The sequence below is a fragment of the Chrysemys picta genome, chromosome 4, assembly GCF_011386835.1.
Source record: "Chrysemys picta bellii isolate R12L10 chromosome 4, ASM1138683v2, whole genome shotgun sequence".
NCBI lineage: Eukaryota > Metazoa > Chordata > Testudines > Emydidae > Chrysemys > Chrysemys picta.
Window position 1 is genome coordinate 127180080 of NC_088794.1, and position 25450 is coordinate 127205529.

At 40.5% G+C, this 25450-nt stretch overlaps 1 protein-coding gene across 6 annotated transcripts in view; it reads left to right on the forward strand.

Annotated features, from left to right (window-relative positions):
* PPP4R4 (protein phosphatase 4 regulatory subunit 4) overlaps positions 1 to 25450 on the forward strand; it is a 111941-nt gene that overhangs the window by 67282 nt on the left and 19209 nt on the right. For all 6 annotated transcript variants that reach the window (XM_042858665.2, XM_005307491.5, XM_065595652.1 and 3 more), the window contains 8 exons: positions 6170 to 6292; positions 7394 to 7563; positions 9344 to 9463; positions 11647 to 11724; positions 13703 to 13786; positions 14630 to 14812; positions 17446 to 17551; positions 18411 to 18558. In XM_042858665.2, coding sequence (XP_042714599.1) covers positions 6170 to 6292; positions 7394 to 7563; positions 9344 to 9463; positions 11647 to 11724; positions 13703 to 13786; positions 14630 to 14812; positions 17446 to 17551; positions 18411 to 18558 — 1012 coding nt within the window. The remainder of the gene's footprint in view (positions 1 to 6169; positions 6293 to 7393; positions 7564 to 9343; positions 9464 to 11646; positions 11725 to 13702; positions 13787 to 14629; positions 14813 to 17445; positions 17552 to 18410; positions 18559 to 25450) is intronic.

The window sequence follows — 25450 nt, forward strand, 5'->3', positions numbered from 1 at the left end:
TCCTGTACACACATTTCCTTACTTAGGCTTAACCTCTCTATCTCCATGACACAACTGATTTCCTGAGAAAACTACAATGCATTGGTGATCTCCTAGAAAACACCATCCTAGCCACCATGGATATGGAGGCTCTCTACACAAACATCCCACACACAGATGGAATACAAGCTGTCAGGAACAGTATCCGTGATGATGATACAGCACAACTTGTTGCTGAGCTCTGTGACTTTATCCTCACGCACAATTATTTCAAATTTGGTGACAATATATACCTCCAGACCAATGGCACCGCCATGGGCACCCGCATGGCCCCACAATATGCCAACATCTTTATGGCTGACCTGGAACAACGCTTCCTCAGCTCTCGTCTACTCACGCCCCTTCTCTACCTACGCTACATTGATGACATCTTCATCATCTGGACCCATGGGAAGGAGACTCTAGAAGAATTCCACCACGACTTCAACAGCTTCCATCCCACCATCAACCTCAGCCTGGACCAATCTACACGGGAAGTCCACTTCCTAGACACCACATTCACGTTAACACCACCCTATACCGAAAACCCACCGACTGCTATGCTTACCTTCATGCCTCCAGCTTCCACCCCGAACACACCACACGATCCATCGTCTACAGCCAAACGCTGAAGTACAACCGCATCTGCTCCAACACCTCAGACAGAGACCAACACCTACAAGATCTTCACCAAGCATTCTCAAAACTACAATATCCACACAAGGAAATAAGGAAACAAATCAACAGAGCCAGACGTGTACCCAGAAGCCTCCTGCTACAAGACAAGCCCAAGAAATAAACCAACAGAACTCCACTGGCCATCACCTACAGTCCTCAGCTTAAACCTCTCCAACGCATCATCAGTGATCTACAACCCATCCTGGACAATGATCCCTCACTTTCACAGACCTTGGGAGGCAGGCCAGTCCTCGCCCACAGACAACCCGCCAACCTTAAGCATATTCTCACCAGCAACCACACACCGCACCATAACAACTCTAACTCAGGAACCAATCCATGCAACAAACCTCGATGCCAACTCTGCCCACATATATCTACACCAGCAACACCATCACAGGACCTAACCAGATCAGCTGCAACATCACCGGTTCATTCACCTGCACGTCCACCAATGTTATATATGCCATCATGTGCCAGCAATGCCCCTCTGCTATGTACATTGGCCAAACTGGACAGTCACTACACAAAAGGATAAATGGACACAAGTCAGATATCAGGAATAGCAATATACAAAAATCTGTAGGAGAACACTTCAACCTCCCTGGCCACACAATAGCAGATGTAAAGGTAGCCATCTTGCAGCAAAAAAACTTCAGGACCAGACTCCAAAGAGAAACTGCTGAGCTTCAGTTCATTTGCAAATTTGACATCATCAGATCAGGATTAAACGAAGACTGTGAATGGCTTGCTAACTACAAAAGCAGTTTCTCCTCCCTTGGTGTTAACACCTCAGCTGCTAGCAGAGGACCTCACCCTCCCTGATTGAACTAACCTCATTATCTCCAGACTGATTCTTGCCTGCGTATTTATACCTGCCTCTGGAAATTTCCATTACATGCATCTGACGAAGTGGGTATTCACCCACAAAAGCTTCTGCTCCAATACATCTGTTAGTCTTAAAGGTGCCACAGGACTCTCTGTTGCTTCTCTCTATCTGTAGTTCAGGTATGTCCAGCATATTCCCATCTCTGGGTTAGGAGAGCCAATCCGCTTGCTGCAGTCACTGTGTCTCTCATTCAGTTCAGGTGTCTAACTCAGTCTGCCGATAACCCACTCACCCCTCTGCCTCCCTCTTGAGGCCCGCACCTTTAAGGTTTAGGATCCCCTTTTATACTAGGTTTTGGTTTGGGAAGAGTAAACCATTCTAGCCTGGATGGAGCCAGCTAGATACCTGCTTCCCAATTGATGGCCCAGCCATTGCTATCTTATCTCCTTTGAAGCTGTTTACCCCAGGTGTCCTGTCTCTACTACTGTTTCATTTCTTGTTCATTTCATTTCTCCCTTTAACTGCCCCCTTCTATTTAACTCCATAGCAAGTAACTCATAACAAACATACAGGGGCATGCACCATATTCATAAAAAAATACAGATATTTCCCAGTTTGTCACGTTCTTTCCCCTTTCCCATCCATCTTCAGGGACTCTTCTCATGAGGCCCTACAAACAAAAGTGGCCTTTGTTGCTTCATCTCGGAGTTATAAAAGAGGTACCATAGGAGTTCAAGGGAGAGGCTCCTATTCCTAGTATTTCTTTATTCCAGAGAAGAAAGGGGGTCTTCATCCTATCCAGAACCTAAGGAGACTGTAGAAATATATATGCTGTGTGGGAGGAGAGGGGCATTAGGAATATTTTGCCTTTCATCTCCCTCAGGAGTACCAGACACTTTTTTTTTCCAAATGCTTACAGCCTGTACTTGCCTGTAGAAAAGTGATTCCCATAAAATAAAACCGCAATGATAATTAACTACCACACTTCCATTGCAATAAGAGGATCAAAGTCTTTATTTTGTTTCTAGATTTTATTTTTTTTCTCTCTCCCCTGCTTCCTCTCCATTACTCAAAGTACATTCTAAAGCTTGCACTGATGTAACAGTGAGAAAAAATGAGACCATTGACTAGATTCAGTCCAGGGTCTGTGCTGACAGAAAGTCTGATTAAGACTGGGGGGATTGCAGTGGCACAAATACTTGCAATCTTCTGTCTGTCAGGGACCATGCAACAAATCAGTACACTCTAAAAGTAGGCAGTGCTTGCCCGGCAGGCAGGATGTGTCCAGAGTGGCTGATGGACATGCTGAGTCAGCACCATTGTCTCGGCAGCCTCTGCTAATGGCACTCCTACAGAGTGTCTGATGAAAATGAAATCTGACCTTGACTGGTGGACAGGGGTGCTGGAACAATTTTTATAGTGGGAGTGCTGAGAGCCATTGAATCAACTGTAAACCCTGTATTTAATGGAAATCACTTCAAGGTAGAGGGTGCTGCAGCACCCCCCGCACTGTTAGTTCCAGCACCTATGCTGGTGGAATTCTGTCTGGGATGAAGGAGCCAGGTTGGTCCAGGGATGCACCATTTATGTCTGTAGTAATAAAATGAGCATAGCAATTTTTGACATATGATCTTATTCTCATGTATGGCAGATACACTAAGTAAATTATTGAAGCAATACCCAGTCTTGTTCTGTGTTTTATAAAACATGATATAGATACACAGCACTGTATACACTGGCATCGATTTTAAGTGTTGAGGATCAGCAGCGCCTGTTGACATCACTTAGATCTGTAGGTGCTTGGTACCGTGAAAATCTTTTTCTTCTGATTACAGAATTAATGCAGGTGTTTTGTATGGCTCTTTAGCATGTGTTTGTGATAGGTTTCCCCCTGTGGTGCAACCTGTATCTGGGGTACTGAGCCCTCTGTCTCACCAGCCTGGTTTCCTCTAACTCCGCGATGCTGTGACAAGCTACAATCCCCTCCAGGACTTGTACTCACACAGACACTCACACAGGCAGGGAAACACCCAGCTACAGCTACATTGGCCATTCGCTGCATGAAACAACAATAGAGAGACTGCAGCCAATTCTTCACAGCTCCCCAGCCTAGGACCCCAGAGCTGTACTGTCTTGCCCTGGTCAAAAGCCTGACCAGTATAAATTTATTACCCAGTCTGCCCCTTCCTCGATGTGAAGAGGACAATGCTCCAGCCCCTGTTCCTGAGCAGATTCCCTACGCACTTCAAGCAAACCACACTGTTTTAGGTAAAATATAAAACAGATTTATTAACTACAGAAAGATAGATTTTAAGTGATTTATAAGTAATAGCAAACAGATCAAAGTAGATAACCATAAGAAATAAATCAAAAAACAATCTGAGTTCTCTAAATTGGACAGGATTTGAATCAAGCAGTGTCTCATCCTGTTAGACAGTACAAACAGTCCACCAACCTTCCGTACACAGGCAGGCTTCCTTCTTTCCTGCCTGGGACCCTGCTCCCTCAGTTCAGTCTCTGTTCCTTAGGTGTTTCCAGGTGTTGTGTTGTATGGGCAGTGAGGCCCAGCAGTCATGTCAGTTCTCCTTTTTATAGCTTCTTCCATCTTGCTGGAAAGATCTTTTGCTGTGATCTGAGTCAAACAGTTCCCATTGTGTAGTGCTATCTCTGAGAGATTTCCATTGTTCACAATTCCTGGGGTAATCCTTGTGAGTGTTTGTATTGTTTGTATTCTTCTCCATGGGCCATCAACGTTGATTGGCATTTTATGGTTGTACCTGAAAGGCTGCTTGTGGGTGTTCCCAACCTCACATGTTTCAGTGGCACATACATAGCGAAACTTCATATACAATGATAGCACATGCAACTTAACAGGATATTAATGTTCAACAAATTAAGACTTTTAAAATGATACCTCACAAGGCATACTTTGTACAGAACATATGATAATTATATCACCAATGAAGAATATGGGGTGCAGAGTGTCTCTTTGAGGCACAGAGTGTCAGAGTGTTCATGTTTCAGCTTTTCAGGAAAAGACTTGTTGAAAAGAATATTGAAATGATATTTTAAATGCAGTATTCTTTCTCACAAGATCACATACCCATACATTGTATCTTTAGGAAAGTAGAGCCAGATTCTCTGTTAAGTTCATTTGGCTCAGTGTGGGGGCCCAGTTATGCATCCATCATTCTCTTCCCAGCTTTGCCTCAGCAGAAGCTGGAGAGGCTTGAATTGCACGTATTCTAGCCAGCAACAATTGGCATTGTCTCCATGGGAGCATCTTGGTTAATTGAAGTGCACTGTTTTCAGCCATGTTCCCTATACTGAAGATTGCTGGGTTAAGGAAAGCAATAGGAGCCAGCTACACTGGCTCTACAGTTGCAGATAATCTCCACTGCTTTTTCACCATCAGAGAGGTACAAAAGATCAAAGTGGGCAGAAACCTGGCCCATAGAGAGTATGCAAAAGTATCCTAATATGTCTGTGTGATTCAGCAGTTGTTATAATCACTGTTCATTATTTACCAGTTAGTACTGTATATAGTAATATTCTTTCTTTTTCTTCAGAGCTGTTCAATTGTTTATCTTCATTAGCAGCCCCGTATTTTGCACAACAGCTCCCACTCCCGCTCCTGTTTTTCTGACTTTACTGCATCTTCCCGGTACATAAGAGAGGAGCAAATATTTACTTAACAAGGAGTTGATGACGAATTATCAAAATAATCAACATATAAACCATATGGAAAGCTACATAATGAAAAGCAGATAGTTTGGGGAGAATACCAATGAATGCAATTGGATTGTTTAACAGATAGCATTTGTTGGAATGGGTTACCTAAGGAGATGGTGGAATCTCCATCCTTAGAGGTTTTCAAGGCCCAGCTTGACAAAGCTCTGGCTGGGATGATTTAGTTGGTGTTCTGCTTTGAGCAGGGGATTGGACTAGATGACCTCCTGAGGTCTCTTCCAACCCTAATCTTCTATGATTCTATGATTTGTACCATTGGATACAGTGGTAGATTTATTTTCAAACTGTTGAGACTATCAATTTCACACTTCAAACAGAAGTTTTTTACTTACTATTGCTGCAACAGCTGTTTTGGCTGTTGGAAAGGGGTTAAAGAGTGGTCAGAGGTTATGCACAGCCTTGCAGATAAATAGGTGGGAGCTCAGTAGGTTGAAAAGCTTCATTTCTAGCTGACCTTGAGATCCAAGGTAGCAGAACTTGCCCTATCCCACCTTGACAAGCTCTCCCTTTATCCTCTTGCTCACCATATATCTTCTCCCTCTATCTCTTGGCTACTAGGTGTGTTGGTGGAGGAGAAGATGGGTGTGCTTCTTCACTTACCCACACACTGCAGGTCAGAGCCTGTGCTTGGAGGGCTTTTGTTGTCCCATCCTGTTCAAATGAGAGTCCTTCCCTAGAAAAGGGGAGGTGACCATAGAGGCCTCAAAAGCTTCTACATTAAAATAAATAGATTTCACTCATACTCTTACTTAATTAAAATATGAGTGTCAGCTAAACAAGAATCCCAGCTGCACTTTAAAGGACCTTGACATTTTTATCATGAAAGGGACATATGCTCTTCTTCAAGTGATTGAACATGAACAACTAACTTTACACATTTGTTTTGTTTTTCAGATGACAGAAGTCAAACTGTTCTCCCTTTAGTGAAATCATTCTGTGAAAAATCCTTCAAAGTGGATGAATCGATTCTTGTTTCTTTGTCTTTCCATTTAGGGAAACTATGTAATGGACTATATGGTATGATTTAATGATTCTTATAAATTCAGAGTGACTCAATGTATTGTGAGGTATACAGATTAGAAAATGTCCAGATAGCCAACATTTATCAAGTGGAATGATAATTCAGAGTACAAAAACCCTCTGAAACCATCCGTAACATAAAGATTGGATTATCTTTTTTCTTTTTAATATTTTCTCTACTTTCATTGTTTAGTTTTGATGCCTAGTTTTGTTGCAGATTTCATCTTGAAGTGAGTGTGTTAGTTGTGGTTAAACTATAAACCTTTGAAAATAGGGCATGATGTTAGTAATAAGGTGCTAGATGCTGTGCTATGTCTCCTCAAACCCAGTACAAAGGGTTAGCCCAGGAAGAAATGGGAGCAAAGGAGGCTTTATGCCACTTTTGCACCACTTGGATTCCTGGCTGCTCTCGGGGCTGAATCTGCAGCTCAGAATCCTCAAAGCAGTGAATCCTCAAAGCTGTACAGATGCTCCCCTTGCACCACCAGCATGTGTCCTGCACTGAGGCCTATGAGGCTACGGCAGTGTAGGGCCACTTAGGTTAGCTCTAAACTGGTCCTGTATCATGGGATTTCTTCTCTAACTTTATGGTCCCTATACACCAGCCCATTGATCCTTTAAGTGTAAGGTGAAATTCACTGTACTACAGGTGGCCCAGATAAACCCCTCCATGCTACTTAAACCTTTAAGGTCCTAAAGGCTTAATTTGTGCAGAGGGCTTTGTCTGAGCTCAGTGAGAATGGTGGTGGTGTTCAAGGATTTGGAGGCAAGAAGGGGAATAAATGTGACCCTACCACTTTTAAAATATATTCACAATCCTCCCAAATGAAACCCTTAATATTCTAAAAATTATATATTTCTAAAATACAGAAGTGAAGATTCCTTCTTCTATGGGTAGGTTTAATTTTTCTGTAATCACTATTTCTCCCTACCACTTGCAATAAGGAAATGGTTCCTATTGGAGTCATTATATGAGAATGAATAGGGGAAATGGTTTATTTGTTGCTCTGGAAATAAACTCAAGTTGTTGGATATTGTTAGCTTTTTCCCTGATATTCTGTAGCAAAAAACTTAAGTATTAGTGTTGTATTTTTAAAGGAATTTTTACTCCAGAGCAACACTTGAGATTTTTGGAATTTTACAAGAAACTTTGCACACTGGGCTTACAGCAGGAAAATGGACACAATGATAATCAGATACAACTTCAAACCTTAGAGCAAGAAAAGAAGTATATATCAGTAAGGAAGAACTGTGCTTACAACTTTCCAGTAAGTTAACTACTATTTTATAAAACTTACATTGTGCACATTAGCCACAAAACAGGAATAGATGTAAGATGTAAAATCTGTTACCATATAGTATATTGTGAGCCAAATCCGAACTCCTGTGCAAAGCAAAATTAAATTGACTTAGTGCAGGGATTCTCCAAGAAGGCTTTGAGTAAAGCTAAGTTCTTGTCACAGATATTTTTAGTAAAAGTCATGAACAGGTCATGGGCAATAAGCAAAATTTCATGGAAGTCCATGACCTGTGCCGGACTTTCATTAAAAATATCCCTGACAAAAGAGAGAGAGAGATGAGTTCAGCACCCATCGCTTCTAGGTGTTGGGGTCCCCTGCCACTGCAGTGAATGGGAGCTCTGGGGTCCCCCCACACGGCACCTAAGCAGCTCTGGGGGCCCCTGCTGCCTGCAGTGGCAGGAAGCTCTGGGGGGATCCCTGCCACCTGCGGTGAGTGGGAGCTCTGGGGTCCCCTGTTGCCCATGGGAGCTGAGCTGCTATGGGATCTCCTCACCCCCCCCGCTGCGGCTGGGAGTTCCGAGGGGTCCCCACTGCCCACTGTGGCTGGGAGCTGCAGGGTCCGCCCACTGCAGCCAGGAGCTGCAGGGTCCTGTCACCGGGGGGGACTGGGAGCTACAGGGGGAGGGGGGAGCAGGAGGCTGGCTGGGAGTTCCAGCCCTGGGGCTGAAAATATCACAGGGGTCAATGGAAGTCACAGATTCCGTGACTTATCTTCATCCCCAAATCACAGAAAACCAGTGGTGAGTTTTGACCAAGACATTCCTGTCATCGAAGATCTCTCACATATACTGTTCCCTCAAAGCCTCTTGTACAATGGCATTGAAAGAACAGCTGTTTTGTAAGCTCTCCATAGCTGGGACCTCCCCACCCATTCTGCACAACTGGCTTTCCAAGGGGCACAGGATTTAGCTCTGAGTGAGCTAGATATGTGTCTAACTCATGTATCCTCATGTATTTGCTAAATAAAAGGTCTTTTCACGTATATAGAAATGAGGCTTTTATGCCTAAAACTATTGTTTCTATTAATCTGCCTTCTATTTTGAATGTTTACAGGTATCCTTTATATTTAAAGGAACATTTCTTTGTAGTCAACCTTATCAGCCACATTTTTTTAAGTTGGCTTAAAATATGCACAAAGTACATAATTAGATATCTACTGGTTTACTTGAGCAAATACATGTTTTGTGCATACACAATGGTAGCCAAAATTTCAGAGATTGGCTTTGTTGCTGGCTAAACATGTAATTTATTTATGTGTTTTTAAAAGCTCCAATTGAAGGTTTTAGTTGTTTAGAGAATAATTTAAAATATGTAAAACTAAAGGATCCATATTCACAATACCAAGACTTTTTCCTGCCCTCCTGGAACTGACCCAATCTCTCAGAATATAGATTGCCCGTTAGTTAACTCATCATGAAATAATAGGTTCCTGTGCAAACTATCCTGTATTTCTCAATCTATCTCTTCAGAAGAAGCCTTGCAGCAGGTCCAGAAGTTAGCTGATCCAAATTGTATCAGACCATGGGGGTAGGAGAGAGTTCCAGAGTTGAGGACCAGTCACAGAAAATGTCCTATCAGCAGCTCCCCCATTTTTAAATCAGTGTGTATTAGCTCAAATGTCCTGCTGATTGCAGCAGCAGTGGTATCACACAGAGGAAGAGGTGGTCCGTCCAGTAGCTGGAATCCCAAACATTTTGGCCCTATATGTGTACATTTGGGTTAAAGACTCCATCTTATTTGTCCACAGGCCATGATTGTTTTTGTGGATCCGAAAAACTTCCATTTGGAACTATACTCTACATTTTTCTGTCTTTGTCATGACCCTGAAGTGCCAGTCAGATACACTATGGCTATTGGCTTATATGAAGTAAGTCCAGAAAGTTTTTTTGTTAGTACTTCAGATATTTTTTTTTTTGGCTTTTTAATATTGTATGTGGTTTTGATACTTGTCTGCTTAAATTGACATTTGTTGTATTTTAACTACGGAGTGCCTCAGTGAGAAAACTTTGGAAAATTTGCTAAAATTCTTCAATTTATTGAAAGTTTTCTGATATATAATTATAATCCACTACACACCTTTTAAATATGTTTTAAGGGACTGGAAATTTAACTAGAAGGAGGTTGTCATTGATTTTGGTGAGGGAAGTTTTGGTGTGGTGGATTAGGAGGACAGCAGACAGGAAAGACTCCAGGACAGGAAATTTAAAGTAGTGTAAATAAACAGTATGATCCAAAATTTTGGAGACAAAGGGCCAGAGGACAGGAATTGGGAGAAATAAGTGGGATTAGGGGAAAGAATTCTTCTCCTCCCCCTCTCCCCCCCACACACATCCCAAACCAGTGGGGAGAGAGTAGATTTTAAAAAAAGCGAGAAGGATGGTATGTGAGGGAGACATGAGTGAGAGAAAGTGAGAAAAGAATATGCTGCATTTGATCTGATTCTGCAATCCTCTAGGACTGTAGGATTTGGGGCTTAGTTGACAGTGTGTGGAAGACATTGTAAGCACTAGGTCTAAGCAAAACATTGACTGAATTTTAATATTAACAGTTAGAAAGTTATAGAAATGTAACAAGTATGTATATTATAATTAACTGCTTGGTTTTGTATAAGCTGCACTGTACTGTTTTATTAAATATATTAGATGGCGTGGTTTTGTAGGTATTAATGATTTTTAAATGGAATGAATTGCACAAATGAATGTAAAATCCCCTTCCTCAATTTAATAATAATCCATACTCTTCAAATGGTGACTTTCATCCAAGGATTGCAGAGCTTTACTGTAAGCCTCAGAACAACCCAGGGCTCACTCTTACTGTCCCCAATTTATAAACAGCGGAGAATGAGGCTGAGAGATTAAACAGGTTGTTGAAGGTGTTACGGTGAATTTCTAGTAGAGTTAGAAATAAGACCAGTGTGTCTTGACTCCCTGCTTTAACCTCTACACAACATTGCCGTAGAAGGAGATAATTGAAGCTAGTAGTCGAAATTGTATAACTAGCATATAATTCTGCAAAATCCTGTACTTCATGTGTCTACCCCCAGACACCTTTAAAATGATATTTGAATAAATAAAAGAAGATTATTTTAGCCCTGTAAAAAGGACTCGTGAGATTACACTTGAAATGCTGTGCACAGTTAGGGTATGTTTATGTGTTATTATCATGTCATCAGTGTAATTAGTCAGCCAAATGTCACACAGATATCAGTAATTTATGATGCTCATCTCTAGTTGGATATATTTCTGATTTAATATACTCTGTAGCCATTTCCTAAAATAAATTATATCCTTCCTCTTAGCTGGAGGTAAACAGATTGTTAGCATGAGCTAAGTGAAACAAAGAAAATGATTAAAGAGTATCAAGTGTTATCTCCAAAGGAAGCTATGATTTACCCCACATGGCTGAGAAGTCCAATTTCTTGGCACTTTTCTCTTATTTGTTGCCATATGTTGTTATTGATTGTTTTAACATTGACATTAGGCTTACTGCAGAACTTTAAATGTGACTTGTGAATGCTAATCAAAAGTGCCAGCAGCCTTGGAGTTTATGAAGTGAAAACCTCAAATAGCAAAGATTAGGGAGGCTTAAGGCCCATAGCTGATGACAAACCAACCTTTATTTCTTCAATTCAGCTGTCTGACTCTGTTACCTCTGTTACTGGAGCATGCAGCAGGCTGTTTTAAAAGCCCGGAATGTTTCTCTAAGTATTTGCAGGCACCTTTTTTAAAAAAAAAAAAACCTTTGGAATATAAACATTAGAAAAGGAAGCTCTTGTTAACCCAGTCTCAATGGCATGTTTAATAGTTATGCAACAGCCTGGTGTTCATTTTGCATGCTGTTATAAAAGCAATGTTATATGCTAATTGCAGGAAAGTACATAACCTCAACAATTTTAAAGTGCAATTTGTGGATGTTAGAGATTTGTTCAGCATCCCTACTTTCATATTTCTAGTCAAACGGTATTGAAAAGTAAATGCAGCTATTTTAACTGTTGTATTTCCATGAAACTAAAGTGTGTTGTTGTTTGTTTGTCTTACTGTCATTTTTTAGGTTGCTAAGCTTTTAGATTCGGGTGTGTATGTAATACATAAAGAACTGGTAACACTACTACAGGATGATTCATTGGAGGTAATATATTATTTGCTCTTTTTTATTTGTTGGTTACATTAATAATGCTTACCAACAATACAATAAACCAATATAATGAATGTTTGAAGTGAAAAGCTTTACTTCTGGTTCACATTTTCTATAAAGATTCAAGGAGTCATTTTAGACTCAGATTTATCTTGGTGCCTTTGAAGGTGATGACTGTTGGAAAATAAAAGGGGAAAAATAGGGGGATATTTCAAGTCAATAACCCTCCCCTGTTTTTAACATATTTAAAATTTGGTTGAACATGGTATAATTTATCAGAGGTGGCAGAAGCTCTCTTTGAATGGATACATACATACAGGTACATACAGAAATCTAAGCATACTAAGCATGGATAATGGGGAGAATCAAGGAGCAGGAGGAAGTCGGAGTGTCAGAGGAAGTCCAGGTGGGTACTCTGTATAGGGAGGGGGGCGAAGTTGGGGTTTCAGGATAGATGCTCTGGATGGAGAGTGGGGAATAGTTAGACCATCAAGGAAGGAGTGGGAATGGGAATGGGGTGAGTGTGCTCCCTGGGGAGTGAGAAGAGCAGCTGGCTCCGGGCTGGGAAGTGGGGGCCCAGTGGCTTGCACCAGAGGTGGCTTATCCCAGCCTAATCACCTGGTTTCCTACCTGCGCCCCAGACCAATCCTTGGCACTGCAGCAGCCGCTCGAGCCCCTCAGGGTCTCGCTCTTGCCTCTGCCCTCTGCACTCCTGGAGCCCTGCCTGGCTTGAGCTCACAAAACAACTTGCTTAAGAAGGATATGCAGGGTCAGAAACATAGATCACAATAATATTTCTGTTGCAGGGGCGCTAGCCCCCCCAACCCAGATTCCACTGCCCCTGTAACTTATCTAGATTGATTAATTAATAAAATTACATGTAAATCGATTAATTTTCAGGATACATAGATTATGGAGAGGTTTCAAGTTTTGGGGTTATTTTTCTTTCTCTGACTGAACAGGAGGTATGATAGTGTTGTGATTAAGGGACAGGACTTATAGAAAGGAGACCTAGATTTTTGTCCAGGGTCTGGCACAGACTTTCTGTGTAACCTTGGGCTACTTACCTAAATTTCATGTGCCTCAGTTTTGCCATGTGTAAAATACTTAATCATCTTGCAAAGATGTTGTGAGATTTTTGGTTCTCCATTGAAATGGCCAAATGATTAAATAAGAAAATAGCAATTCAGCCCCAATGCAGTAAAATACTGAAGGAATTTCAACTCTCATCTTTAGCATGTGACTACTCCTTTTGAATTCAGTGGAATTATTCCAATATCTGGACCACTTTGTTTTGAATAGGGCCATTGGTCAAGATATTGAAAAATGAATATGGATTTTGGGTGCTCAGCTTGAGACACCTTAAAAGGGCCTGATTTTCATAAAGCAGGTTCTCAGCACTTCTGAAAATTAGGCCCCTTTAAGATGTCTCAAGTTGGGCACTCAAAAATTGAGGATCTAAAACCATCAGTCATCAATTTAGGAGTTGTCCCTACAGTGTGTTTAACAGTGTTATTTCTAGTCTAGTTTTAAATGCCCCAAGCTTTCAATGGCATGTTATTCTGCATTTCCAGTGTATTATATTTTACTCTATCAAGTGCAGTTTTGCTAAAGCTGGATAAAAAAAGAGTTTTAAGTTTTGTCTGGCAAAAATTGTCCAAAATATATTTATTTGCTTTCATATCTGATAAAGTTCTTACGAAACTGCTGAGGTACATAGACAGATAGTTACATTTTAATATTTTATATTGTGAATACTTTGGTTTAAAAGATCTGACTGTATTATGGGTATGATCTTAGTAACATCATCAGAACAAATAATGGGACCTGATTCTCCTTTCATTTATATTGGTGTAAAAGAGTAGTAACACCACTGAAGTCAGGAGGGACTTACCAGTGTCAAACTTGTGCAAGAGAAGAAACAGGCCAAGTAAATTTACAAACATGATTAATGCAACATTTTTTTAAATAGGTATTAGATGCACTGATAAGTCACCTTCCTGAAATTCTTGAACTTATGACTACTGGAGGAGAAAACAGTGGATCAGAAAGCAAGGTAAGCAACCTGTGTTTTGTAGTTTAGTTTTAAACATGAAGGAGGTTAGTACTGAAGTTGTTTCACATATGTAATGCTCATTGAAATCACTGAGAGTCTGTTTTCAGAAGGACTATGGGACCGGATCCTGACTCTTATAAAACTGCAAACTGACATTTGTATTTGTTTGTTTATTTATATACATATCAAGAGGGAGAGATAATTATATAGATGTAAGGCCCTTTTGTACAATGCAAAAATTTTCAGTTTACACATACCTTCTTTCTGAATAAATAACCACAAAGCTTCCAAAAGGGATCAAATTTTCAAACATAGTTGCTAAGTTGCATCTAAGTTGTGTAATTGCATCTTTGTGGTTTCATAGTCAAAGTACTGTAGTTGTATATGTCTAATAGTGATTTGTATGCACATCTGGGTAACTTTATGTAGAACTGCCCTTTCAGACTGTTAATCCTTTTAGGAGGAATGATGGCCTTGTGATTAGGGTACTGAACAAGTACTTGGGAGACCTGGGTTCTACTCCCAGCTCTGCCACGTACTCCCTCTGTGATCATGAGCAAATGCCTCAGTTTTCCCATCTGTAAAATGGGGATGATACTACCCTACCTCACGGGCATGCTGTGAGTACAAATTTATTAATGTAGTTTGTCCATTGCTGGGGGGCCATATAAAAACATGACTGGATAAATGGATTTTGCATATGCAAAAACACAGGCTATCATCTTAAAATAGAAACAAATCAGTCTAGATTTCTAAATTAACATAATTTTTAGGCTTCAATTAATACTGTGTCTTAACAAATTGAGATTTTAAATTTTTAATGTTTTTATTTTATATTTTTAGTTATTGACTGTCCCTGACTTGATTCCAGCACTAACAACTGCGGAACAGAGAGCAGCAACTTCTTTAAAATGGAGAACTCATGAGAAGTTACTACAAAAATATGCATGCCTGCCTCATATCATATCAAGTGATCAGATTTATTATCGTTTTTTGCACAGAATGTTGACAATCATTATGACAAATGTGAGCCCCAAGCTCTCTCTATCTCTCTTCTATTGTTTTCATATTTGTTTCTGATGCTTTAGAATGACTAATGCAATATAAATAATACCTTTATGTAATATTTATTTTATTTAAACTTAGTATTTATTATATTATCGTCTATAGAACAAAGTTAGGTTGTTCACTGGTTTTATCACATAAGACTAAGAAAATGCTCAAAGAACAAAAACACACCTTTCATAGGAAAAGTTGGACTTAATTAACATTTCATGAAATTGTCATGTATTCTTTTCTGGATTTCCCTTCCAATGCCATTGCTGATTCTCAATAAGTTTTTGTGTAAATCAAAATTTTCTCGTCTGAAAAATGAATCTTTTGCTTGATCCCTTAGCTTACTTTATATTACACTCTTTCTTATGTGACATTTAATTCCATGGAGTAAATTGTGCTTTAGAAAGACTGGATTGGGGCTTTGTTAAATTAAATTCAAGGAAGAAGAGTACTATAAAAGAGCAGCAGTTGTTGTTTATTTTTGGTAGCACTAGTAGTGTGCTAAGTGATTTCCAAAAACAGTAGAAAGTGCAGTCCCTATACCAAGGAGCTTAAACACACACACACAAAAAAGGATGAAGAGAGTAGAGAAAGTGGGTAATATACAAAAAAAGGTCAAAGTTGATGGGCCCAATTCACCATTGCATTACTCCAGTTTTAGATCAGTGATATGCCAGTGATTTCTGTGGAGTAATGCAATGGTAAATCAGGCCTCATATTGCTTACTAGCAGTAATAGGAGACAAAATGTGCATGACATTTATACTAAAACTAATATATTTTAAAAAGCAAAGGATGTGGGAGCTCTTTATTATTTTCGCACACTGGGACATATGAATAAAATATGAATGGTAAACTCTTTGCAGTGCCATGACCTACTTCAATGTGAATATTTGGTAACTATATAAAAAGCTGACCAATAAACATTGGTTGTCGGAAAATGGAAAATGGATGCCAGAAAAGCAAAACATTTTTAGTTTTCACCCAACAACCAAAATATTTAAATTTGGTATGCTACTGTGCTGCTTCATGAGAGCTGTAGTTCAGTTGCTTCATGCTCCCAGTCTCCTCTCCTGTCCAGGCTCCTTGGTCGGACTACATATCCTATTATGCACCATTGTCTTCCCTCCGGGTGAGAGGAGGCAGTACATTATAGGAGTCCCACAGCCATGATGTATCATGGGATATGAAGTCCGGCTGGGGAACTCAGCCCCAAAAGGAGAATGAGGACATGAGGCAACTGAACTACACCTCCCATGAGGTATTGCAGTAGCAAATCCGAATCCAGATATTTTGGGGTTTGGCTGAAAATGTTTTGGTTTTAACAATTTTTTTTTAACAAAAAAAAAAAAAAAAAATTTCTGCAGAAAGCTATCGCTTTTCATGACTCTTTTTTGTGTGTCTTAAAGTTAAGCATGTGCCTAAGTGCTTTACTTGAATAAGGATAGAATTAAGCACATGCTTAAGTGCTTTGTTGGATCATGGATAAGTCTACGTTTATGGCACAGAGGTCATGGAAGTCACGGAATCCCTGACTTCCAGAGATCTCCATGACATTCTCTGCTTCAGTCCCAGGGGCTGCTGCCCGCTGGAGCTGGCAACCAGTGGGGTCTTGACAGGGTTCCAGTTACAGGCCGACAGTGGCACTAAGTGACTGGGGGTGGCCTGCAAGGTTCCAGTACAGGTGACAGACTCCTGAGGGGGCCCTCTTCAGGGTTCCAGTAACGGGTGACAGCCTCGTGTGGGGAGTGGGGGATGCCTCGGGCAAGTGGCTGAAGGTATCCCATTTTCTCTTTGGGAAATATGGTCACCCTGCAGCTCCTAGCTGCCCTGGGCAGAGGGCCCCCCACCCTGTAGCTTCCAGCTGCTGCAAGTGGAGGGGATCCCCACAGCTCCCAGCTATCACTGTGGCGGGGGAAACAATGGAGCTGTAGCAGCAAAAGTCACAGACAGGTCACGGCTTCCGTGAATTTTGATTTATTGCCCGTGACCAGTCCGTGACTTTTATTAAAAATAACCATGACAAAATCTTAGCCTTAATCATGGGCCAAAATTATAGGTCTGTAAATACTACACACATCAGGAGCCATGCAGAGCCACAAAAACTGAAATTAAAATGCAGTATACAGTAAGTTATGTTCTACATGCGCCTAGAACACAATACAGGTTCAATGTTAAACATTCAGACCTTTTTAAACATCTGCATTCGTTCCTAAATTTTATGGAACCAAATTTTTTCAACCAGTTGTGCCTATAAATTATTGTTTGGCTGTTATCAGCCTGGAAAGTGACAATTGTTTGAATTAAAGAAGAGGTCTAATTAGATATTAATGGAATGTATTTGTAAAAATACTTTACTTTATCTGAGTAGATATTAAAAAGCATTTTAACTTGAAGTGTAATATCTGTTAACCTTAGAATGAAAAAATAATGTAGAATATATTGCAAGGGGAAAAAAAGGAAAATAGAGCCACATGCCAAAATATCACACTTTCCGAAGGAACCTGATGAGTTGTTGTCTATTTTTCTGTTGTAGTTGATAGTGTCCAGAAGTACCTATACATGCCTTTAGATGTTTTAACTATGTTTCCTGTTTCTTTTAAGAATGTTCTCCCTGTCCAAAAAGCAGCTGCTCGAACTCTCTGTGTTTATTTACGCTATAATCGCAAACAAGAACAGAGGCATGAAGTCATTCAGAAATTGATTGAACGTAAGCAGTAATTTTTTCTTGATTACTTTATGAGAAGCAAATTAATTCTGGTAAACGAAAAGGAGGTGGTGCTTAGGGTTGTACTCTGTAACCATATAATCAATGAAGAAACAATAGTCAGAAGACATACGGGACCACCAGTTTGGCCCACAGTGTCATCAGATAACACGTGTGAATATGTACCACAGCTATGCAAAGTACTCAGCAGGAAGAGTCTATGCAGGAAATCTACAATTTGCTGAAAGATCCTATAAACCACACTGCTGGAATTCAATATTTTTAGCTGAAGGTGCTGTATTATACAAAGCACACTTTTTCTTAGAAAATAGAACAGTAGAGGCTGCATTTTAAAAAGTGCTGAATGATAAGTTTTCTGAAAAATAAATAACGTATAGAGGATTTAAATAATTTAAAAGCAGCTAACAAGTTTGACCTACTGATCTGTACTGTAGTTCCTCAAAAATTGCATAGAAGGATGAAAAGCCCTCATTAATGATCCTTAGTGTTTACACAGCTCTAGCTTCATGCACCTGATATGTGGTGTGAAATGCACGAGTTTCTGTTCCATGAACCAGCTGTGTCACTCGGTAGTTCTGATGTTTCAGTGGGCTAATCAAACACAGAGGATGAAATTCTGGCCCCCATTGAAATCAGTGGCAAAACTGCACTGTCTTCAGTGGGGACAGGATTTCAACCAGAGAGTGAATTTGAGATAGGCTGACATGCTGGGGTTTGTGACAAGTTTATTGGCCCCATCATAATCCTTAAAATCACTTTCAATCTCAGGATAATCTTTGAGACATGAGCTATTTCATTCTGAAAACTTTACAAATAACCTTTTTGGGATTTTATTTTCCAGAGCTGGGCCAAGGAAAAAGTTACTGGAACAGACTTCGTTTTTTAGACACCTGTGAATTCATTATGGAACTGTTTTCCAAATCATTCTTCTGTAAATACTTCTTTCTACCTGTGCTTGAGCTTACCCATGATCCAGTAGCAAATGTGAGGTATTGTACCAATTGTATGAAATCTTATATGGAAAAAAACAACCCTATTAGTTTCATGGTGTATATTAATATAATATTAAATGGCTTCTTTAAATAAGTTGAGTAACAGGGCTAAGATTTTCTATGATAGTTTAAAGAAGAACAGGAGGACTTGTGGCACCTTAGAGACTAACAAATTTATTAGAGCATAAGCTTTCGTGGACTATAGCCCACTTCTTCGGATGCATATAGAATGGAACATATATTGAGGAGATATATATACACATATACAGAGAGCATAAACAGGTGGGAGTTGTCTTACCACCTCTGAGAGGCCAATTAATTAAGAGAAAAAAACTTTTGAAGTGATAATCAAGCTAGCCCAGCACAGACAGACAGTTAGATAACAAGTGTGAGAATACTTACAAGGGGAGATAGATTTCAATGTTTGTAATGGCCCAACCATTCCCAGTCCTTATTCAAACCGGAGTTGATTGTGTCTAGTTTGCATATCAATTCTAGCTCAGCAGTTTCTCGTTGGAGTCTGTTTTTGAAGTTTTTCTGTTGTAATATAGCCACCCGCAGGTCTGTCACTGAATGACCAGACAGGTTAAAGTGTTCTCCCACTGGTTTTTGAGTATTTTGATTCCTGATGTCAGATTTGTGTCCATTAATTCTTTTGCGTAGAGACTGTCCGGTTTGGCCAATGTACATGGCAGAGGGGCATTGCTGGCACATGATGGCATATATCACATTGGTAGATGTGCACGTGAACGAGCCCCTGATGGTATGGCTGATGTGATTAGGTCCTATGATGATGTCACTGGAATAGATATGTGGACAGAGTTGACATCGGGGTTTGTTACAAGGATAGGTTCCTGGGTTAGTGGTTTTGTTCAGTGATGTGTGGTTGCTGGTGAGTATTTGCTTTAGGTTGGGGGGTTGTCTGTAAGCGAGGACAGGTCTGTCTCCCAAGATCTGTGAGAGTAAAGGATCATCTTTCAGGATAGGTTGTAGATCTCTGATGATGCGCTGGAGAGGTTTTAGTTGGGGGCTGAAGGTGACAGCTAGTGGTGTTCTGTTATTTTCTTTGTTGGGCCTGTCTTGTAGGAGGTGACTTCTGGGTACTCGTCTGGCTCTGTCAATCTGTTTTTTCACTTCAGCAGGTGGGTATTGTAGTTTTAAGAATGCTTGATAGAGATCTTGGAGGTGCTTGTCTCTATCCGAGGGATTGGAGCAAATGCGGTTATATCTTAGAGCTTGGCTGTAGACAATGGATCGTGTGGTGTGTCCTGGATGGAAGCTGGAGGCATGTAGGTAAGTGTAGCGGTCAGTAGGTTTCCGGTATAGGGTGGTATTTATGTGACCATCGCTTATTAGCACAGTAGTGTCCAGGAAATGGACCGCTTGTGTGGATTGATCTAGGTTGAGGTTGATGGTGGGATGGAAATTATTGAAATCATGGTGAAATTCCTCAAGGGCTTCTTTTCCATGGGTCCAGATGATGAAGATGTCATCAATGTAGCGCAAGTAGAGTAGGGGCGTTAGGGGACGAGAGCTAAGGAAGCGTTGTTCTAAGTCAGCCATAAAAATGTTGGCATATTGTGGGGCCATGCGGGTACCCATAGCAGTGCCGCTGACTTGAAGGTATATATTGTCCCCAAATGTGAAATAGTTGTGGGTGAGGACAAAATCACAAAGTTCAGCCACCAGGTTAGCTGTGATATTATCAGGGATACTGTTCCTGATAGCTTGTAGTCCATCTTTGTGTGGAATATTGGTGTAGAGGGCTTCTACGTCCATAGTGGCCAGGATGGTGTTTTCTGGAAGATCACCGATGGATTGTAGTTTCCTCAGGAAGTCAGTGGTGTCTCGAAGATAGCTGGGAGTGCTGGTAGCGTAGGGTCTGAGGAGAGAGTCTACATAACCAGACAAGCCTGATGTTAGGGTGCCAATGCCTGAGATGATGGGGCGTCCAGGATATCCAGGTTTATGGATCTTGGGTAGCAAATAGAATACCCCTGGTCGGGGTTCTAGGCATGTGTCTGTACAGATTTGTTCCTGTGCTTTGTCAGGGAGTTTTTTTAGCAGATGGTGTAGTTTCTTTAGGTAATCCTCAGTGGGATCAGAGGATAATGGCCTGTAGAATGTGGTGTTAGAGAGCTGTCTAGCAGCCTCCTGGTCATATTCCAATTTATTCATGATGACGACAGCACCTCCTTTGTCAGCCTTTTTGATTATGATGTCAGGGTTGTTTCTGAGGCTGTAGATGGCGTTGTGTTCTGCATGGCTGAGGTTATGTGGCAAGTGATGTTGCTTTTCCACAATTTCAGCCTTTGCACGTCGACGGAAGCACTCTATGTAGAAATCCAGTCTGTTGTTTCGACCGTCCGGAGGAGTCCACGCAGAATCCTTTTTTTTGTAGTGCTGGTAGGGAGGATTCTGTGGGTTAGTATGCTGTTCAGAGGTATGTTGGAAATATTCTTTGAGTCGGAGACGTCGAAAGTAGGATTCTAGGTCACCGCAGAACTGTATCATATTCATGGGTCTGGAGGGACAAAAGGAGAGGCCCCGAGATAGGACAGACTCTTCTGCTGGGCTAAGAGTATAGCTGGAAAGATTAACAATATTGCTGGGTGGGTTAAGGGAACTACTGTTGTGGCTGCTTGTGGCATGTAGCAGTTTAGATAGTTTAGTGTCCTTTTTCCTTTGTAGAGAGGCAAAGTTTGTCTTGTAAATGGCTTGTCTAGTTTTTGTAAAGTCTATCCATGAGGAAGTTTGTGTGGAAGGTTGGTTTCTTATGAGAGTATCCAGTTCTGAGAGCTCATTCTTAATCTTTCCCTGTTTGCTGTATAGGATGCTGATCAGGTGATTTCGCAGTTTCTTTGAGAGTGTGTGACACAGTCTCTCAGCATAGTCTGTGTGATATGTAGATTGTAATGGATTTTTTACCTTTAGTCCTTTTGGTATGATGTCCATCTGCTTGCATTTGGAAAGGAAGATGATGTCTGTCTGTATCTGTACGAGTTTTTTCATGAGGTTGATGGATTTCCACTCCATACGGCTAAATGCAGTGCCTTGCATAATGAAAGGTTTCAGAGTAGCAGCCGTGTTAGTCTGTATCCGCAAAAAGAAGAACAGGAGGACTTGTGGCACCTTAGAGACTAACAAATTTATTAGAGCATAAGCTTTCGTGGACTATAGCCCACTTCTTCGGATGCATATAGAATGGAACATATATTGAGGAGATATATATACACACATACAGAGAGCATAAACAGGTGGGAGTTGTCTTACCACCTCTGAGAGGCCAATTAATTAAGAGAAAAAAACTTTTGAAGTGATAATCAAGCTAGCCCAGCACAGACAGACAGTTAGATAACAAGTGTGAGAATACTTACAAGGGGAGATAGATTTCAATGTTTGTAATGGCCCAACCATTGTGACAAAGCACAGGAACAAATCTGTACAGACACATGCCTAGAACCCCGACCAGGGGTATTCTATTTGCTACCCAAGATCCATAAACCTGGATATCCTGGACGCCCCATCATCTCAGGCATTGGCACCCTAACATCAGGCTTGTCTGGTTATGTAGACTCTCTCCTCAGACCCTACGCTACCAGCACTCCCAGCTATCTTCGAGACACCACTGACTTCCTGAGGAAACTACAATCCATCGGTGATCTTCCAGAAAACACCATCCTGGCCACTATGGACGTAGAAGCCCTCTACACCAATATTCCACACAAAGATGGACTACAAGCTATCAGGAACAGTATCCCTGATAATATCACAGCTAACCTGGTGGCTGAACTTTGTGATTTTGTCCTCACCCACAACTATTTCACATTTGGGGACAATATATACCTTCAAGTCAGCGGCACTGCTATGGGTACCCGCATGGCCCCACAATATGCCAATATTTTTATGGCTGACTTAGAACAACGCTTCCTTAGCTCTCGTCCCCTAACGCCCCTACTCTACTTGCGCTACATTGATGACATCTTCATCATCTGGACCCATGGAAAAGAAGCCCTTGAGGAATTTCACCATGATTTCAATAATTTCCATCCCACCATCAACCTCAACCTAGATCAATCCACACAAGCGGTCCATTTCCTGGACACTACTGTGCTAATAAGCGATGGTCACATAAATACCACCCTATACCGGAAACCTACTGACCGCTACACTTACCTACATGCCTCCAGCTTCCATCCAGGACACACCACACGATCCATTGTCTACAGCCAAGCTCTAAGATATAACCGCATTTGCTCCAATCCCTCGGATAGAGACAAGCACCTCCAAGATCTCTATCAAGCATTCTTAAAACTACAATACCCACCTGCTGAAGTGAAAAAACAGATTGACAGAGCCAGACGAGTACCCAGAAGTCACCTCCTACAAGACAGGCCCAACAAAGAAAATAACAGAACACCACTAGCTGTCACCTTCAGCCCCCAACTAAAACCTCTCCAGCGCATCATCAGAGATCTACAACCTATCCTGAAAGATGATCCTTTACTCTCACAGATCTTGGGAGACAGACCTGTCCTCGCTTACAGACAACCCCCCAACCTAAAGCAAATACTCACCAGCAACCACACATCACTGAACAAAACCACTAACCCAGGAACCTATCCTTGTAACAAACCCCGATGTCAACTCTGTCCACATATCTATTCCAGTGACATCATCATAGGACCTAATCACATCAGCCATACCATCAGGGGCTCGTTCACGTGCACATCTACCAATGTGATATATGCCATCATGTGCCAGCAATGCCCCTCTGCCATGTACATTGGCCAAACCGGACAGTCTCTACGCAAAAGAATTAATGGACACAAATCTGACATCAGGAATCAAAATACTCAAAAACCAGTGGGAGAACACTTTAACCTGTCTGGTCATTCAGTGACAGACCTGCGGGTGGCTATATTACAACAGAAAAACTTCAAAAACAGACTCCAACGAGAAACTGCTGAGCTAGAATTGATATGCAAACTAGACACAATCAACTCCGGTTTGAATAAGGACTGGGAATGGTTGGGCCATTACAAACATTGAAATCTATCTCCCCTTGTAAGTATTCTCACACTTGTTATCTAACTGTCTGTCTGTGCTGGGCTAGCTTGATTATCACTTCAAAAGTTTTTTTCTCTTAATTAATTGGCCTCTCAGAGGTGGTAAGACAACTCCCACCTGTTTATGCTCTCTGTATATGTGTATATATATCTCCTCAATATATGTTCCATTCTATATGCATCCGAAGAAGTGGGCTATAGTCCACGAAAGCTTATGCTCTAATAAATTTGTTAGTCTCTAAGGTGCCACAAGTCCTCCTGTTCTTCTTTTTGCAGATACAGACTAACACGGCTGCTACTCTGAAACCTTTCATTATGATAGTTTAGAAGATTATAAAACATCCAGAAGAACATGGTATGATAGGGCACAAAAGCATGGTTTTTATAAAGTTAAATCGTGCCTATTAATCTACTACAGCATGTCAACATAATAGTGGTTAGAGGAGGACCATATGATATCACTTATTTGTACTTTTACAAAGACCTTTATAGGTCTATTAAAAAAATTAGATGCCTGATTCAAGACCCATTAAAATGAATGGGAGTCTCTCCCATTGAATTAATTGAACTTTGGATCAGCCCTCAGTTGGCACAATATGAAGGCTAAAGTACTGACTTAAATAGAAAATGTCTAGGACAGAAAAAAATAGGAATAAATTATCAATTTTCAACATAAAAGATTCACTGGGGTGCCTGCAGGTTCTGTGCATGGATCTTTATTGTTTAATACATTTGTTAATGATCTGGAAGCGAATTGAACAGTGCAGTAGTGAAATTTGTGTCAGTCACAAAGTTATGTAAGTTAATCAAGACGAGAAGACTGTGAGGAACCTCAGAAGGACTTAACAAAGTTAAGTCAGCAGAATGGCAGATAAAATTTATTGATGACAAATACAACTTTTTTTTTTTTAAAGAGACACATTCTGTAATCCATTGGAATATAAAAATAAAACCTAAATATTAAACGTGAAATAATTTCTCTTTGAATGTTGGGAATATTATTTTTTTTACATTGTGTATAAAGTTCTACACATGTGTACCTAGGGTTGTGTAAAAATTTTATTATTCTGATAGTATATTGTATATTTGAGAAATGGTGATCATGTAACAACACTAACTCATTTGAAAAAATACTAACTCCAAATGTATGTGCAAAAGAGGGCACAGTTAAGGTTGCACAAACCGCCTTATCTTTGTCATGTCCAAACTTTAGAGTATTTCACTTTGCAACCTTAATATCCTTTTAATATAGTTTTTGCATGAGAATGGTATAGTGAAGGTAGTGGATCTTCTGTTTACTCTTACCACTAATACAAGAACAAAGGGATATTCAGTGGAATTAAAATGCAACAAATTTACCACTGATAAAAAGGAAATGCATTTTACAGAATGCATCAGTAGCCATTGTCACAAGTTATCAGCATGGCCAAAAGCTTAGCAGGATTCATAAAAGTGAATATGGATATTGAGAGCATCCACAATTGTATCAGTATGCTAACAATAAACAGTGATTTAAAACCTCATATATCCTGGCATAAATCAGCTACTAACTGGTGGGGTTAAGTAAAAACTTCCTCTGTGGACATCTTATTCCATAATTTTCTTCTTGGGGTTTATTTTAACTTTCTCTCAAACATCTGGCACTGGCCATTCCAATCGCCCATTGACCAGATCCGATACAGCATTTTTTATATTTCTACTCTTATATTTCAGTACGTACACAGTGTTTCAGATTCCACATTTTGTAATAATATAGTATACTATTTTTGTACTGATGGCATTATAGAAAATGCTTTCAGGGTTGTAAATATATTAGTTTT